The 15,683-nt window shown below is 45.0% G+C and overlaps 2 protein-coding genes across 5 annotated transcripts; both read right to left on the bottom strand.

The window, feature by feature from the left end:
• Nucleotides 1-1,345: 1,345 nt before the first annotated feature.
• Nucleotides 1,346-6,784, bottom strand: aqp9a (aquaporin 9a). The gene is made up of 7 exons (XM_029522617.1): nt 6,776-6,784; nt 4,853-4,936; nt 4,295-4,421; nt 3,309-3,446; nt 3,036-3,154; nt 2,223-2,440; nt 1,346-1,756 (listed from the first exon to the last, which is right to left on the bottom strand). Exons 2-7 carry the CDS (start codon nt 4,928-4,930, stop codon nt 1,549-1,551), a joined length of 888 nt encoding a protein of 295 aa, XP_029378477.1. The 5' UTR covers nt 4,931-4,936; nt 6,776-6,784; the 3' UTR covers nt 1,346-1,548.
• LOC115056293 (cingulin-like protein 1) lies at nt 5,190-15,558 on the bottom strand. 4 transcript variants are annotated; one of them, XM_029522614.1, is made up of 19 exons: nt 15,424-15,558; nt 12,817-13,800; nt 12,650-12,744; nt 11,801-11,906; nt 11,608-11,703; nt 11,368-11,516; nt 10,711-10,852; nt 10,390-10,602; nt 10,098-10,283; nt 9,866-9,970; nt 9,571-9,723; nt 9,230-9,400; nt 8,777-8,929; nt 7,707-7,796; nt 6,863-6,946; nt 6,250-6,374; nt 5,900-6,008; nt 5,648-5,811; nt 5,190-5,567 (listed from the first exon to the last, which is right to left on the bottom strand). In XM_029522614.1, exons 2-19 carry the CDS (start codon nt 13,771-13,773, stop codon nt 5,489-5,491), a joined length of 3,177 nt encoding a protein of 1,058 aa, XP_029378474.1. In that variant the 5' UTR covers nt 13,774-13,800; nt 15,424-15,558; the 3' UTR covers nt 5,190-5,488. The 4 variants fall into 4 exon arrangements, with proteins under 4 accessions (XP_029378474.1, XP_029378472.1, XP_029378475.1 ...); XM_029522612.1 differs by having other exon boundaries at nt 5,191-5,567; nt 10,098-10,304; XM_029522615.1 differs by having other exon boundaries at nt 5,191-5,567; nt 10,098-10,304; nt 12,650-12,717.
• Nucleotides 15,559-15,683: the final 125 nt, after the last annotated feature.

The following is a 15,683-nucleotide window of genomic DNA, read 5'->3' as shown; positions in this document are numbered from 1 at the left end:
GTATGGATTTGTGTGTCCTACCAAAGGCATGTCAGACTTTTTCCTCCTGCACCAAAGACAAATACTGAGCCAGGAATGGAACGCAACAAAGAACATTTACTCAAGTACGTTTTTGGGGAATTACACTTCATACATCCGACAGCTCTTGTTACTTTATAGATGATTTGTTTTGTTTTGTTTTGTTTTATCTGGAGCTGAATACATTTGCACTCTTATGTTGGTGTTGGTTCTGGGGTCTTCACAGGATGACAGACAGACTCGTTTAAAAGTTACACTGAAACTTTTCACAGATTTGCCCGTTCTCTTTGCATCTGCTAAGCCCTGACAGTGGAGTCTGGAGGTGGCTCCACTGCCAGAGTTAAAATCAGACACCCAGCAGTGACTCAGATCAACTTTGGTATGCAGGAGGGCATTAAGTAGAGTCATCAGCTCATATGGGAAATATTCGTTTAAGCTCAGCGCGCTGAACTGACACTGAGGTGTAATCATCCTCTGCATTTGCACCATCTAAACACAAATAGTCCATCACTTATGTCAGCCAGTTGTTGTTGAAGGTGTTCGGCCTGAAACTAATGAATGTACTTGTCTGCTGCTGAGGTTTACTTAGAAGATTCATGCAACTGTTACTGCCTTCCTTCTCCTCATCACATAGATTATTACTGCCTGCAGAGCGATTTAAAAGGCATGAGGATGTACGAGGGCAATAGTCTAAATGCTGACAGGAAAATGACAACAACAAACTCGCTCAGCATAACTGCGGCTGCCAGTGATAAATAAAACAGATGATGGAGTCTCACTGCTGAAGTGAAATGAGTTCCTGAAGTGAAATTGATATTTGTAAAAACTTTAATTTAGACAAAACAACACAGATTAAAATACAAATAGTAATCATGAACAGGCAGTTTTGAAAAACAAGAAAAAATAATTACAAGTTAGAACAACAACAACAACAAAAAAAAATGAAGTGGAAATACAGATGGTAGCATCACAACCACTGAAGGAACTGGGAGCAAACCTAAAAGAAAACTTGCATGCATGTTGGATTATTATTCCAGTCCAGTATTTTTAAAGAGAGGGTGAGAATATTTACAATGCTTTATTTACAACGTTGTCTTTATGAAAAGTCATAACAATGTGAAGCGGGACTGACATTTCCACGCGTTTCAGAAACATGAAGCATAAAAACATAAAACTGCAGATGAGACAGCCCAGCACTAGTTTGGACAAAAGTATCCTCCCTCCTTATTTAGTGCAACTAGCTTCAGCATTTCAGCTTAAACAGTCTGCTAAGTTATTTGTTTTACCTTGTTTTTTGACCATTGAAGGTTTTAATGTACCGTCACAGAGCTGGAAAATCTGCTGTCTGCAGGGCATCGAGTCAATCAGACATGTAAACTACAGGCTATCCTGCTATGAATGGGTCTACCACAGAGAGCGCACTGACAGAGGAAGCCTGTCCGTACAGGAGGAAGGTGCTGCCTGTTCGTCATCTGACTGACAGTGAGACAGCTCAATGTGACCAGTCATTCCTGGAGGTTCACGTCTCTCTTAGCTCATGGCGATCATCTCATATTTGTCCTTCAGACTGCTGTCCTCGTCATCCTCGTCTTCCTCCTCGTCCTCTTCCTCATGGGGCTTCTCGGGATCATCGGGGCGTTTGTGGTGCAGCTCGATGAGCAGGTAGTAGATGATGGCCGCGACAAATCCGCCCACCATGGGACCTGCCACGGGGATCCACCACCAGTAGTCTGCAGTGCTGCAAACACAGATGTATGAAATGTTGCCAAATAATTCATCAGACAAGAAAGAGTTCACAAATCGCTGGCAGCCACTCATGCAGAGGTAACCACGGGGCATTGGTGCCAACACTGCATCGCTCACAAGCATCACCTGCATCTATAGAGCGCATGTGACATTACGTAACATTATATAACAGTATGGCTCATATCAGCAGATCCAGTCTTCACCAGTTCACTTCAATAAAAACCACAATCAATAAAATGAGTGAAGGGAATCCACTTTGGGGGCACACACTTACAATACAATACAATAAAGTAGTAAACACCCATTAAGACTCAAGAGTATATTTTTTCATTTTCAGCATTAATGTTGTCTCGTGTAACCTTCTTCTCTAACCTGATTATTCCCTCAAGATCTCCACTGTATCAAACACAGTAAACCTAATATCTGCCTCCTCCTTAGCTGTCCCTCTCAGTTGTTACCTAAAAACTTCCATCCCCCATCCTGCTACGGCCGTGAATAGTCGGGGGCCCAGGTCCCGGGCAGGGTTCAGGGGGTATCCGCAGTTCAGTCCCATGGAAACACCAATGGCCATGATGATCAGCCCAATGGCCAGAGGTTCTACACCTTTAGGAGCGCCGATGTTTCCACCATCGATGATGGCAAGGATACACAACACCAGCATACCTGTCCCCACCACCTGAAAGAGGCAAATGTGGTTGCCAGTTACAGAATGAACACAAAATGTCAAAATGTGATAACAAACCCTGGTAACTTCCCAATCACAGTCAGGGTTTCTGTTTTCCCTAATTATTTTTCTACCGTGTTTATCTTGCCTTGAGTGTTTAAGGAAGTTGCTATTGAGTGTATGAAATCACGGTTAATCATTTTGGCCTATCATTCCTGCTACTAGGACACCTCCAAGTCACTAAGCGTGACTGTTACACAAAACAAACAAAGGAGACATTAAGATAAGCACGGTCAGACTAATTATATTGATCTCAGTAGTTCACCTGATGTAGTATTCAACAGTTTAAGGTTTTCTAGACATGCTATTTTTGGATGGCTGTATCAGCTAAACAGGCTAAAAATGGTGTCAACTATAGATCTGACCTCTCAGGGGAAATCAGGAAGTGGGTCATTAGAGCCCAAACTAAGCAAAAGTGGGGTGTTTCTCAACTAAACGGGACAATCAATTTTGCATTAGCCACATTTGCCAGACTTTGCAGTATTTGAAAGCTGAATGGAGGTCACATTAAAGGAAGGATCACTGGGTCACAGTGACCAGAGCTCACCTGATCAATGAAGCCACCAAGGACTGACAGGTGTCTCGCAGGGTAGGAAGCAAAAATGTGACCTGTTGCATTGATGCCTGTCACCGACAGAATCCCGCTGGTGAAGTCCATGAAAGCATCTGTGCAGACAACAAACAGTTTGTTTTCATCTTTGAGTCTTCCATGTTGATGGACGTGTAACTGAAATGTTTTTTCAAATGATGTTTGACTTTTGATGAAAGAAAGTGTCCGACCAACAGTTGAGGGTTGAACAAAACATGCGTGTGCATTCACCGTAGTATAGTCCAAAGACTGCAGCAGCTCCAGCGAAAGCACCGAGAAACTGAGCAATGACATAAAAAGGAAACTTCCAGATCTTGAGTTTGCCCAGAATCACCATGGCCAGAGACACAGCAGGGTTCACGTGGCCCCCTGGGACAGAGGACAAAGCACAGCGTGAAAGAGGGGTGCAGTGGGTGTGGCTGTCTGGCATGATACCCTTTCCATCATTAGAGAGGCCATCACATTTACAAGAGGCAACAGAAGGGGAACAGCCCCCGGCGGTGTTATTTATGTTCACGAGCAAAGAGGCTTAATGGTCACATGTTGGAAATTCACCCAGTAAGTCAAAAAACAAAAGTAACCATTATTCTGCTTCTATTTGGATCAAAATGAGTTCACATCCTGTGAGGGTTTTAATGCGTAAAAGCTCATTAGAAACCAGCCTGTCTGTGATCTGTCTTTAAGAAGTGTAGTTGGTCCTTTTTGATGGAAACTGGAGGCGGCTGCTGCTCGGAGGAGGCGAGCTGTCCCGTTCAGACTGAGTCTGTTCTCCATCATAGACAGCTGAATGAAGCCTGTGATCAATGCAGTTTGCAGGACATTTAGTGCCCGGGGATATGTATGACCCCGGAGAGGCTGTGCACTAGCACTAGCCAATCAATGATCAGTACACATCTAATGAATCTGGATGGAGATCTGCCACGTTCCTGTTGACACTGGAGCAGTGGAGGTGGCCCAAGGGAAAGCAGAAAGTTATATGAGAAAAAGCAGCAAGACACATAAATAAGAATGGTTGGATCACAGCACACGCAAACAAACCTGTTCCTGCACAGGTTGTTTGGATTAACTGTGAATGATATCAATACTTCACAGAGAGAAGGCAGCATAGAAGCTGAATACGTTAACCACGCTAAAGGAAAACCGATGAGGGGATTCCGTTGATTGAACACATCAGACTCACAGTTGGAGAGATACTTACAGCTACATAAAATGCTTACCTGAGACGCCACCAGCAACATATGCTGCCATCATCAGTCCTACAGAGAAGCCGATGTGGACAGTGAGAGGCTCACCCAAGGTGTTTCGACTGAGGACTGTCTGGGCGACTGAGCCACAGCCGAACAACTGAACAGTAAGGAGGAGAAGAACACATTTTTACTCTCCTTCCCACCCAAATGTGATTTCCAAGGAAAGCCAATAACATTAGTTTAATGTGGAGAGTGACAGGAGGCAGGAAACGGGAGAGAGAAGGGGATCGCAAAAAGAGAATTGAACCAGTGATTCACCTGCCCAGAACATTTACCATAAGTCCTAAACTCACCACTATGGGTCTCTACAAGTTTTCATAATACCTGAAGAGCCGCTCGGGTGGCCTCAACAATAAACTGAAATGAACTTATAAACAGTATCTCTGACAAGAAAACTTTTAGAGTAGTTCACTAACTTTAATATCCGTCATGGAGCAAACACATTGCATGATGTTAACTGCAACTGAAATACTCAGTCCAAAGCTCAGAAAGGACGAAAACTGTTTTAACAAACAAAACTTTACTTACAACCAAGACGAACGTTCCCAGGAATTCTGCCAGGAATTCCTTGACTATTCCGTGTTTCAGGGCGCAGTGTTGCCTCATGCTTCTCTTGTGAGGAGTCTCTGTGTATCACTGTGCAAAATGCTGTTCAACCTGCCAAATATTCAGATGGCCAGACCACTCCTGTCAAATCCCCACCTCTACAGCGGCAGAGCCATTCAGCACAGACCATTGATCCTTTTGTCCACTCACATCCACTCTGTCATCAAGAAACATTTTCAGAGCACACATGACAGACAACTGTGCGTTATTGAATTTCCTTTAACTGCATTCGTGTGTGTTGTGTCTCGTCATTGACAAACTCACAGATTTACACAAACATCATCCAGATTTATTTCAGATGTATACAAACACGAGTGAATTTAGGAAACATTTTTAATACATTTATTCATCAGTTAAGGATTTTTAGTTTGCACCATATGAACTCACATAACAATAGAATAACTTAGGGAACATAAAAATCAACTTGAGTTACTGTCAGCTGTTGTAGTCTTTCTTACTGCCACAAGAGGGCAACCACAGCAAGGTGTCAGACCGCTCATAAAATCACACCTGAGTTGTTAATATACAGAATTAATAAAGCCACGGCTCTTGGGTCAGTCAGTCAGAGCCAGAGCCATCCATGTCGTTCCCGTCATCCTCTACAACCTTGATGAGGGAAGGTGATTTCTTCTTCCGCCTGCCAATGCAATGAATAAAACGGCTGCAGTTAAACAACTCAATTTGATGCAGCAGAGTAAATCAAAGGTGATCGGTCACCTCATCTCATTCCGCAGTGTGCTCAGCTGGCCGTGAAGCTGCTCGTTGGCCTCGATCTGCTCATCCAGCTCCCTCTGCAGCCTCTTTTTTGTGTGTTCCAGCCGCTCGATCTCCTCCTCAGCTTCATCCATCTGCCTCTTTGCCGTCTTCAGCCTCTGAGTCAACTGCAGAGTTATCAAAAAGCGAGATGCGAGTCAAGTCTGCCGCTCCTGCCTGCCCAACTTTACTCTTTACGACTGAAGATGTGTCTACCTGGTCTCTCTCGCTCTGCAGGTTGATGTGCTCCTCGTCCGCCTGCATCTTCATCTCCTTGACTTTGCGCTCCAGCTTGCGATTTGCTTGTTGCAGGCTGTTGTTGTCCCTGAGGGCAAAAACACCAAGAGATCATGTCGCTGCTGCAGCTTCCTGTAACTCAACACTTTCCCAGTGTGTTCGGGACGGGGACACTCTCACTCTTACAACCAGAGAGAAAGTGATATGGGTGGATTCACTGCTCCAAAGCTCCCATCAAGTATCTGATGGGGCTGTTACTCAAACTAGCCTTCGCTGGTCAATTCTAACTCTGCATACATTCATGTGTGTAACTGATACTGCATACATACCGTTCTTCTCCTTGTAACCTCTCCTCCAGTTCCTGGATGCGGCCGTTCAGTTTGAAGACCAGCGAGTCCTGGTTGGTCCTCTGTGATCCCTCCAGATGGGTCACTCTGCTCTTCAGGTCTTTATTCTATCACAGAAAATCAAAGAGCACATCAAAGAAACAAGGTAAAATAATAAAGGTGCATTTTCCGCATTCCGGGCATTTACCGAAACTGTTCCTGAGAAAATCCCGTCGTATATCTCGTTTTCATACGTTTTCATGGAAGAACAGGAATAACTCTGGCTCTTGTGTGTAGTTACAGATCTGATGTGCACATGATGGGTAAGCATGGGGTTGAACTGATTGTTTGATTGATTCATGAACCATTTGAGCATTTAAAAAAATCTGAACGCAAAGCCCGTTTTGAGCGACATCTCATGGTTCTCATCAGTTTATATTAGTTATAAACTAGAGGACAACGTCCTAGAAATAGGAAATAAAAAATGTAACCTTTAAAAAGTGTTACAAAAAATATAAATATGTGTAACTAAGTTTTGAATATAATGTCGATGTAAAAAATGCACATTTGTCACATTGATGACAGGCAGACATGATATGGAGACCATAAAGGGTACCTGTCTCTCCAGGCTTGTCTTGTCACACTCAAGGTCCTGTCTGACTGCTCTCTCCTGTATCAGTTCATTCCTTATCTGGTCCATCTGTCTCACACACACACACACACACGCAGTTTCAGTCATAATATATAGCATATCATAAATTTATAGTGGGCCAGGAAGGTCAGTACACGTGCACATAAGTAAAATCACAGCCGTATCGTATGAAAATCTGCAGGTCATGTTGACAAGCACTTCCAGGTTAAATGAAAAGTTCTCAAGCGTCACTCCAAACCCAGAGGAAATGCTGTCTGTACTGACCGGCCACATCAGACCTGAAGGCTTTATCCTCTCTAATAACATTCAGAGGCCCAGTGTAGGGAGTGTGAATAGCTGCTCACAATAGTTTGCTGTTTTTGTCTTTGCACTGCTCCCAAAAACAGGGTTTTGTGTCAATTAGTCTGCGCCGCTTTTCTCCCATGAATGGTGGCCTATTTCACACACAGAGGATGTGAGGCTTTGATGGTGGAATCAGAGGAGGAAACACATACGAAGTCGGACGCATTCAGTCGTATTTCAGGGCAGTTACAAAGTGAGTGCTGAGGAAGAAAAACGAGGGCTGTTTAACCAACGCCGACCAGCAGTTCTCCGTGTCTGAGGGGAAATCTGAGCACTCAGTTCAACATCTGTTTATGATAAAAATTGATATTGGGCTGGGAATTCAAACTTTAGAACGGGCATAATTCTATCACTGATAGGCTCTCGCTTCCCCTGGTGAGAAATTTATGACTGTTAGCTCATACAAAGCGGGAGATGTATGCAGGGGGAAAAAAAAAAAAAAAAGCCAGAGAAGGAGTAAACCTGCCTGCTCTTTGGTTTTGTCTAATCGTTCCATCAGGCGGTCAGCACTGCTGCGCTCATCATGCAGATCTTCTTCAAGGCGACTAATCCGCCCCTGAGTTGAGAGAGAAATATCGACAGCGTGACAAAACCATCATATTTCACCATTTAATGACATTTACCAGCGCAGTCAGCATGACAGATCTAACCCGCCCAGGTGTGGTTAGAAAAGTAATATTGGGTTATATATGAGGAGGCTTCAGGGAAAAATGCACGAAGGCTAAGGAGATAATCACATTTGAAAAATATAGAATGATAAATTCTGCTTGGACGTCAGTGTTTGACAATAAAAGTGGAGAAGTGGAGGGGGGGCGGAGGCGATTCCTGAGAGCGCCCAGACAGGTCTGATAACTTCTTACAGTAAACACGAGCTTCCCCAGCTGATACGCAGCGTCAACAGTGAGCACACTCATGTCGCTGTGTCCTTACGCCCGTCAGGAAGGCAAACAGTGCTGAGAAGCAAGATGTTGCTGGCATGGCGCCCTTCAACACCCTCATATTTCACAGGAACAAGTGAGTGCAAATACTGGCACCTGAACAGATAAACACTTTCAGAGCATGTGATAAAGTTAAGTACGCTCCACTGTGCCCTCAAATAAGAGTGAGAACAGCTTCTAATTGGCCATCAGAGCAACGTGGCAGCTTTCTGCGAAAACATATTGAGATACCAGAGATAATTAGTGAGGCACAGCTGCCGTCATAATATAAACATTTCTCACTGTATCATTTAATTTTGTTAAATACTGTGAATTAATGAACATTTAGAAAGGGCCTTCTCTCTGCCACAACAGCTACAGAAAACACTCATAAACCTCCTGTGGATAAAACCGTGCTGTGTTAATGAAAGCCCAAAGATGATTACAGCCGCAACATGTTTTTAATATTTTCATTTAATTTGATTCCTGTTTATTGTTCATGAATATTAATTGTACGAATTAGTATTTTCTCCATTCGGCACGGTGACAGTATCTCTTCCGTTTGGATGCGTGCGTGTCTCGTGCCAGCTTCCTGAGTGGGAGCTGCTGTGACGTTTACCTCCATGAGTTTGACCTGGCGCTCTCTGTCCTCCACTGTGGCCGCGTTCCTCTCCTCCAGCTCCTCCACCCTCTGCTCCAGCTGCCGACCCCTCAGCTGGGCCTCCTGCTGCTCCCTGTGACAGCGCTGCAGATCCTGCTCCAGAGGAAGAAGCTGAACACAGAACACACCGCTGAGTAAACAGACTACGAGATAAGGCAGCATGTTGTGGGCTGGTGTTGAGCAGTGGGCACTCAGTCAGTCAGAGGTTATTCTGAAAACAGAGCTAACAGTCTGGTAACACATCCGACTGTTTGAACACTTCGATGACGATCCTCATAGCACCTCATCAGGTAAAAATCTTAACAAAGGGTCATAACCTTATTTGATGATGCTGCTGACTTTGCATTTTATTAGTGACTAAGGCGGTTGGAGCCACACACTGACGAATAAGACAGACAATGAGCGCCACACCTCTTCCTGCAGCTTTTTGGCCGCCTGTCGGGATTTCTCCAGCTCTGCTCCCTTTTCCTGTAGCTGTCGACGCAGCTCAGCCAACTCCCTCTGACTCTTTTCTCTGGCCTCATCGACCTGGTTCTGAAGAACGTCCGTAGATGCCTCGCACTCCTCCATGATGTTATTCATCTGAACAGGCGAAAAAGCAGAGCTTGTGGACCTATTTGGGCACGTGAATATAAGGGATCGAATAAACTATGCAAACAAGAAATATCAGCAGGGGTAACTTTTGGTGGTTTGGCTCCAAGAAAGTAGAATTTTCCATTGGGTCTAATAAATAGTGGAGGTCCACCTCTCACCTTCCGCTGCAGCTGCTCCACAGCCCGGTCCTGCAGCCTCCTCTCGTCCTCCAGCTCAGTTTTTGCCCTCCACAGCTCCTCTATCTGTTTCCGCTCCTCCTTGAGCTTCTCCTTCAGTTCCCTGTGCTCATGATTGAGTTTGGTCAACTTACTCTGTCAAAAAAAAAAAAAAAAAAATACAAAAACAAAAACCAAGAGCAGCTTCAAATTGTTGCAAAAAATCCTCTCGTGGTCTGAAAACCGGCTCAACGCCAAGTCCAGCTGTTTTTGTTCGTTCTCTGTGATCCGGTCTTACCTGCACATCCTCCAACCGAGTGAGCAGTGATTGGTTGGACTGACACATCTCCTCCTCATTCCTCCTCACATCCTTCAGCAGATCCTCAACCTGCTGCTTTTCCCTCTGAGGAACAAAAACACACATCAAATCAACCATATCTACTTTGACCTAAGGAAACACAGACACACACACACACACACACACACACATGGAAATAAAGACTTTATCCACCCATGGCCACACTGCCCACCTCCAGCTGCTTTGCTCTCTGCTCTAGCAGTCTCTCCGTGGTTTTAGCCTCCTGGATCGCCTGGTTGAGCTGGTCCACTTTCTTGTTGAGCTCCTGCACCTTCCCTTTCAGCTGATCTCTCTCCTGGCTCAGCTCCTTCAGGTGCACCTTGGCTACGCCTTTCTCCCCATCTGCCTCAGCCTTCTCCTGATACAGCAGAGCATTGCTCTAAGAGACATGTTAAAGTCAAAATACGCTATATTTTACCTCTTTGGAAATAAAGAGAATTCTAAGGACACATATAAACCGTTACCTCTTTGGATAGCTCCAAATCCCGGAGCAGCTTCTCAAGCTCCTGCTGATATTCCTCTTTCAGAGCTTCTATGTATTTGTCGTGCGTTTCCACTTCCTCTTTGAGCGCCCCCTTCAGGGCACTGAGCTCTCTCTCCCGGTGGTGCAGCACCTCCTCCTGCTCCTCCTTCCTCAGCAGCATCTCCTGAAAGTCCAGACTCAGCTGCGCAATTTCCTGACAGACATCCACCACAGCACAATGTCAGTAGCTTGAATGCAGTGAAGATGCTTTAGAGCTGCAGATGGTGTTGGACAGATATTGTCTACATTTGGTTTCATTTACCTTTAGGAGAACTTCTTTCTCTGTATTTATCATCTCTGCCTTCTTGGCCTGATCCAGCTCATCGTGCATCTCGGAGAGCTGCTGCTGAAGGTCTTTCATCTCTGTCCGAGATCTTTCTCTCTCTGCCTTCATCTTGCTCAACCTGCCAACACAAAAGGAACAACAATGCGCAGGAATGACAGACGTAATTCAGCTCCATATTTCTGCACCAAGGAGAGAAACCTCCCTAGCCCCGCTTTAAGGTTTAAAACAGTGGTGGACGGGAGTAGACATCCACACACCTAATCCAAAAGGCATTTGACTCTGTTTTCGCCCGAATGGCCTTCATCAGATCACACATTACGGTTCACTTGAATGACCCAAGAGTGCTAGCCGAAGCTTTATCAAACAAACTGGAGCACAGTGTTGTGTTTCCTTTCATTTTCTGTCCATCGAAAACATGAACAAGAATCATTAAAAGGAAACGTTTAAGGCAATATGGGATTCATACATTATCGTTTGCTTATTTGTCTTGCGAGTTAGATGAGCACATTTACAGCCCTGTCACGTCTATAAGATATATGTGAAACATTTGAACAGCGTTTTCAGTTGCAGCCTCTTTTTAGCTGATGTCAGTGTTTTTGCTTGGACGCTGGGATCGGCAGCAAAAATCCTTACTCGTGTTTGGTAGACTGAAGTTCTGCTTCGATTTCAGCCAGTCTGTCCCTAAGTTTGCACAGCTCTGTCTGACTTTTGGTCAACTCTTCCTGAAGTTTCTTTTTCTCCGTCCTGGCCTTCTCACAGGCCTTGGCCAGAGTCTTCTCATTCTGTACAACACAATAAGGGAAAGGGACACCATCAGTCACAGGAACAGGAAGTGTTTTAGAAATGAGTCAGCAGGATGGAGTCACGCTGCACCTTCATCTCCGTTTCCAGTTTTTGCTTCAACCCAGACACTTCTTTCTCCAGCGCTGCCTGTTTCTCCTGCAAATGCACCACTTCAGATGCATAACCCTTCAGGAAAAGAGAGGCACCATTACAAGTTCTGGACAAAGATATCAAAACAAGCCGAACAACTATCACCACTGGAGAACAACTCATCCCAACACACTTTCTCCTCCTCCTCCACATTCTCAGCAGTCCTCCATTTGATCCCGTTGATCCTTTCAAGCAGAAGGTTGACTTTCCTCTGAGTGGTGGAGTCATCATCAGTTGTCCTGAGAGGCAAGAAAAACATTTCACAAACACGCTGATGGCTTGTAACGACAGCGTGAAATGTAGTCAGCTGCCAGCTCAACAAATACATGGCAGTGCCCTCCCACAGCACATATGAATCTTGAATATTCTCTCTTGAAATGGTTATTTATCTTTGGAAACGAGTTCATACTCTGCATTCCTGACTGCTGTGTGTTTGAGCACACACAGCTGGATCGGCACCTCCTTATCTGACTACCCTACAGACCACTGCATGTTCAGCTGAAACAAGTGGAAGTACAAACTCATCTATTAAGCAAGCTCATAAGAAAAATGTGGTGTTTAGGGAAACATTCACTTTTTTGCTTAGATCAAAGTATTGGACTGCTCTCATTCTTAATAGTAAGCTAGATTTGGCAGTCAGTACACATTGTACCTCCTTTGTTTGACTCCAGGAAGTTACTCAAGTTAGTCCAGCAAAGAATTAGTCCAGGCAATCAGTCCTTACAAAACCACAATGTGTGGTACTTCTGTGTTTCTTTTTTGTGCACATTAAACACACAAAACTTTGCATTTTAATCACTGAGCATTAGTTGTTCGATGGATTTTTTGGATGCAAGCCGTTTGTCCAATTCTCATCTTTTATTTTACGTATGACTTTATAAAAATGAAACTGTCTTGTCTTTGTGTTAAACTAAGTTAAGATAGTCTATTTTAAGATAAGCAGCTAGTGATCGTCTACGTGTCAGAGCTGAGGAGAACTTACCCATCCTTGAGGTATGTGAACAATATTAGCTTTGTTGTGTCTTCAGTTGGGTCCACCGTAAGTTCTTGCTGTCCTTTCAGAAGATCAGGAGTAACCTGGTCAGAGAATATACAGCAAATAAATGGCATCTTTAAATGAAAAACTGTAATCCAAACCAATCTCATTACCTGTGCATCTCTTTCATCTGGTTCATTGGAATGGTCAGGAAATGAGCTGGAGACAGATGAAGTCTTGTGAAGCCGATTCGCAGCATGTGGGGGCGTTGTCTCTTTTTCATGATGTCCTTTCAGTAGTGTGATGGGCTTCTGCTCCTCCCCTTTGTTCGTCAGAGGGGCCTTGCCGCCGAGCAGTCGAGCCCTGGCTGACCCAGGAGGATATATCTCCCCCTTGATGGCCTTGAGAGATGAGGGTCTGCTGGAGGAGGAGGAGGACGAAGAGGAGTCTGAGGTTCGTCCGCTGTCCACACTGCGCGACCTTCGACACTGCTCCGAGTCCAGCCTGTTCCTTGGGCCTCCCCTTCCCCTCCGCTGGCTACTGTTGAACTGGCTTATTAGCTTCCCCACAGATAAAATGGAGTCAGTGTCCACGAGGTTTGGGGACCTTGCAGGGATGTGTCCACCTGAGGGCGGTGCCTTGCTATGGATCACATCGACGTGGTCTTCCCCTGGACCCTCAGCTGGGAGAGGGATCCTGGGTCGGGTCGTGTTTGCATTCAGCAAATTCTCGGGAGGTGGCCCAGGTCGGGCAACCGAGGGTAGTTGTGAGGGAATGACAACGTTCAGGTTGTTACTTTCGGGGTCATAAGGTCTGAGAATCTCTGGGTGTCTCTTATAATGAAAGACAGATGAGGCTGCTGGTCTCTGTGTCTCGGCTGGATAATGTCTTTCATCCGCAGACCTCCTCACCATACCTGGGTTGTATCCCGCCTGATGAGTGATGACTGAGATGTCCCTGTGACTCTCCTGGACAGAGCTGTTCAGAACCACGTAGGGCTGACCTTTAAAGCCTTGAACCTGCACCCTCACTCCAAACAAGTTGTCCTGGCTGCCTCTGAGACTCTCCTCCTGCATGTAGCTCCCCTGTACCCTGACGCCTGGAGAGCCATTCAGTCTGTGAGACTCCATCGTGACTTCACTTGTTCAACGGACGAACTGGCAAGAAGAAAACAAACAAACAAGCAAAAAACAGCCAGGTCAGTGAAAAATCCTGCTTGGGAAGGTGAACCGAAAAGCGATGCATCAGGTTGATCCAGCTGAGTGTTTACAAAACAGTGGAGCTGAGTTGGTGCCTCAATGACACACAATGACAGACAGGGAGCTCCTCACACAGCTGCACTCGTGAGACATACAGACACTGACAACAGCATCATATTGCTGTCCAATGAAAACAGCTCCTCCTGTGTGCTGATAACAGTGCACTATTGTACAGCCGACGCTGAGCTGTCTGAATGACGACTACAACTGGCCGAAGTCTCCGAGGTGTCGTCACCCACTTCACTGGAGGACACATGGGCGAAATGTTTGTCAACAAATATGTTACTGTGGGGCAGACACACAAGGACACAAGAAGTGCTGTGCTCCAGATAAAACTGCCTCTTCAGAGCTCCCTCCCCAGCAAGGGTACACTCATTAATACACAACAGACACACAACAAAACTGTGCTCACAAAGTCCAGGAAGAAAAGTATTGGTGCCACTCCCCACCAAGGTAAAAGCTTTATAAGCTCTGACTAATTAATATCGTATTAACTGCTGCATTAGATAGATCACTTCTATCTGGGAATACCTTTTAGGTTGCCAAGTTGTAAAAAAACTAAACAAAAAAAAGACCCTTCAGCATACTTACTTACGCTTAGTGTGCTCTGATGAACTTTTTGGGAAATTGAACGTCTTTAATGTTATGTTGATAGAACGTAAGAAGAGACAGTCTTTGAGGAAGGAACACAGGCTCAAACCTGCGAGTGAAAGTGATCGCACTATGGACGGCCATGTAACTTTTGAGGTTGTTCATGTCTTCAACAGAAAGATCTGTGGATTAGTTATTAATGAGAACAGGATTTTAGATTTTTAGAAATCCTGCTTCGATGTCCTTTAACAGACTGATATAGTCATCAGAAAGTCCACCCACTAAAAAGAAACTGTTCTCACCCTAGCCATCACAAACTTTACTGAAATCACTTTATCAGCAGCAGCTACTCACCACCGGGTCCAAACGTCAATGTCAGGGGTCATCTTCATGAATATAAGGCTGAGTTCTGAAGAAAAAGCAATTAAGTGTATGCAGAATGAGGGTTCGATAAAACCTGGCAACCCTATTTCCCTAATAACGTATCACTGTTCTCTGAAATTAAAGATTTATCAAACAGTGACAGTGCCATTAATTACTCCTTATAACTGTCTATGAGGCGTTAATTAGTGACCGTTGGCACAATGTTTACTTTTAATTGGCCTGCAACTTTATTTGCTGCTGATCTGCGTTTGTACGGATCCAGCTGGCGTTGCTTCACGATTCCCTTAAAAAAAAAAAGGCTTCAGTCACTCAGGACAAATACAGAGACATTCAGTGATCACACATAAACTCTGATGGTGAGACAGAAATGTCCAATTGAAGTCCAGCAGGAGGGGCACAACAGAAAAAAGTGGGGAAAAAAATAACTACGTTGGGTTCCTGAACTCCGCACCAACATACACACATAAACGCCAGCTCGATCAGAAATCAGACTTTTTCTTTGAGCAAACGAGACTTGCAAAGAAGTGGATGTGAGGTGAGACCTACCGGCTGTTTCCTCCTCCTGTGTCCGCTCACACCGTCCTCAGCCCGGACACGATCACACTGTCCCGCCCGGAGAGGCGTTCACTGCCTGTCAGACATTCAGCCCGGATGACTGCGGGCTGTGTATGATGTCATGGGGCTCACAGGGAGTGTGCAGGACTGATGAGAATCACTGGACCACCTACCACACTGTAATATCCTGATCCACTGAAGTCCCGGACTGGACACTGGACCAGCATGTGAAGACTGGCAAAGGTGGAGGT

This window comes from Echeneis naucrates, chromosome 16, assembly GCF_900963305.1.
Source record: "Echeneis naucrates chromosome 16, fEcheNa1.1, whole genome shotgun sequence".
NCBI classification, from domain to species: domain Eukaryota; kingdom Metazoa; phylum Chordata; class Actinopteri; order Carangiformes; family Echeneidae; genus Echeneis; species Echeneis naucrates.
The sequence above is the reverse complement of the archived record's forward strand: the minus strand, read 5'-3'. Positions and strand labels throughout refer to the sequence as shown.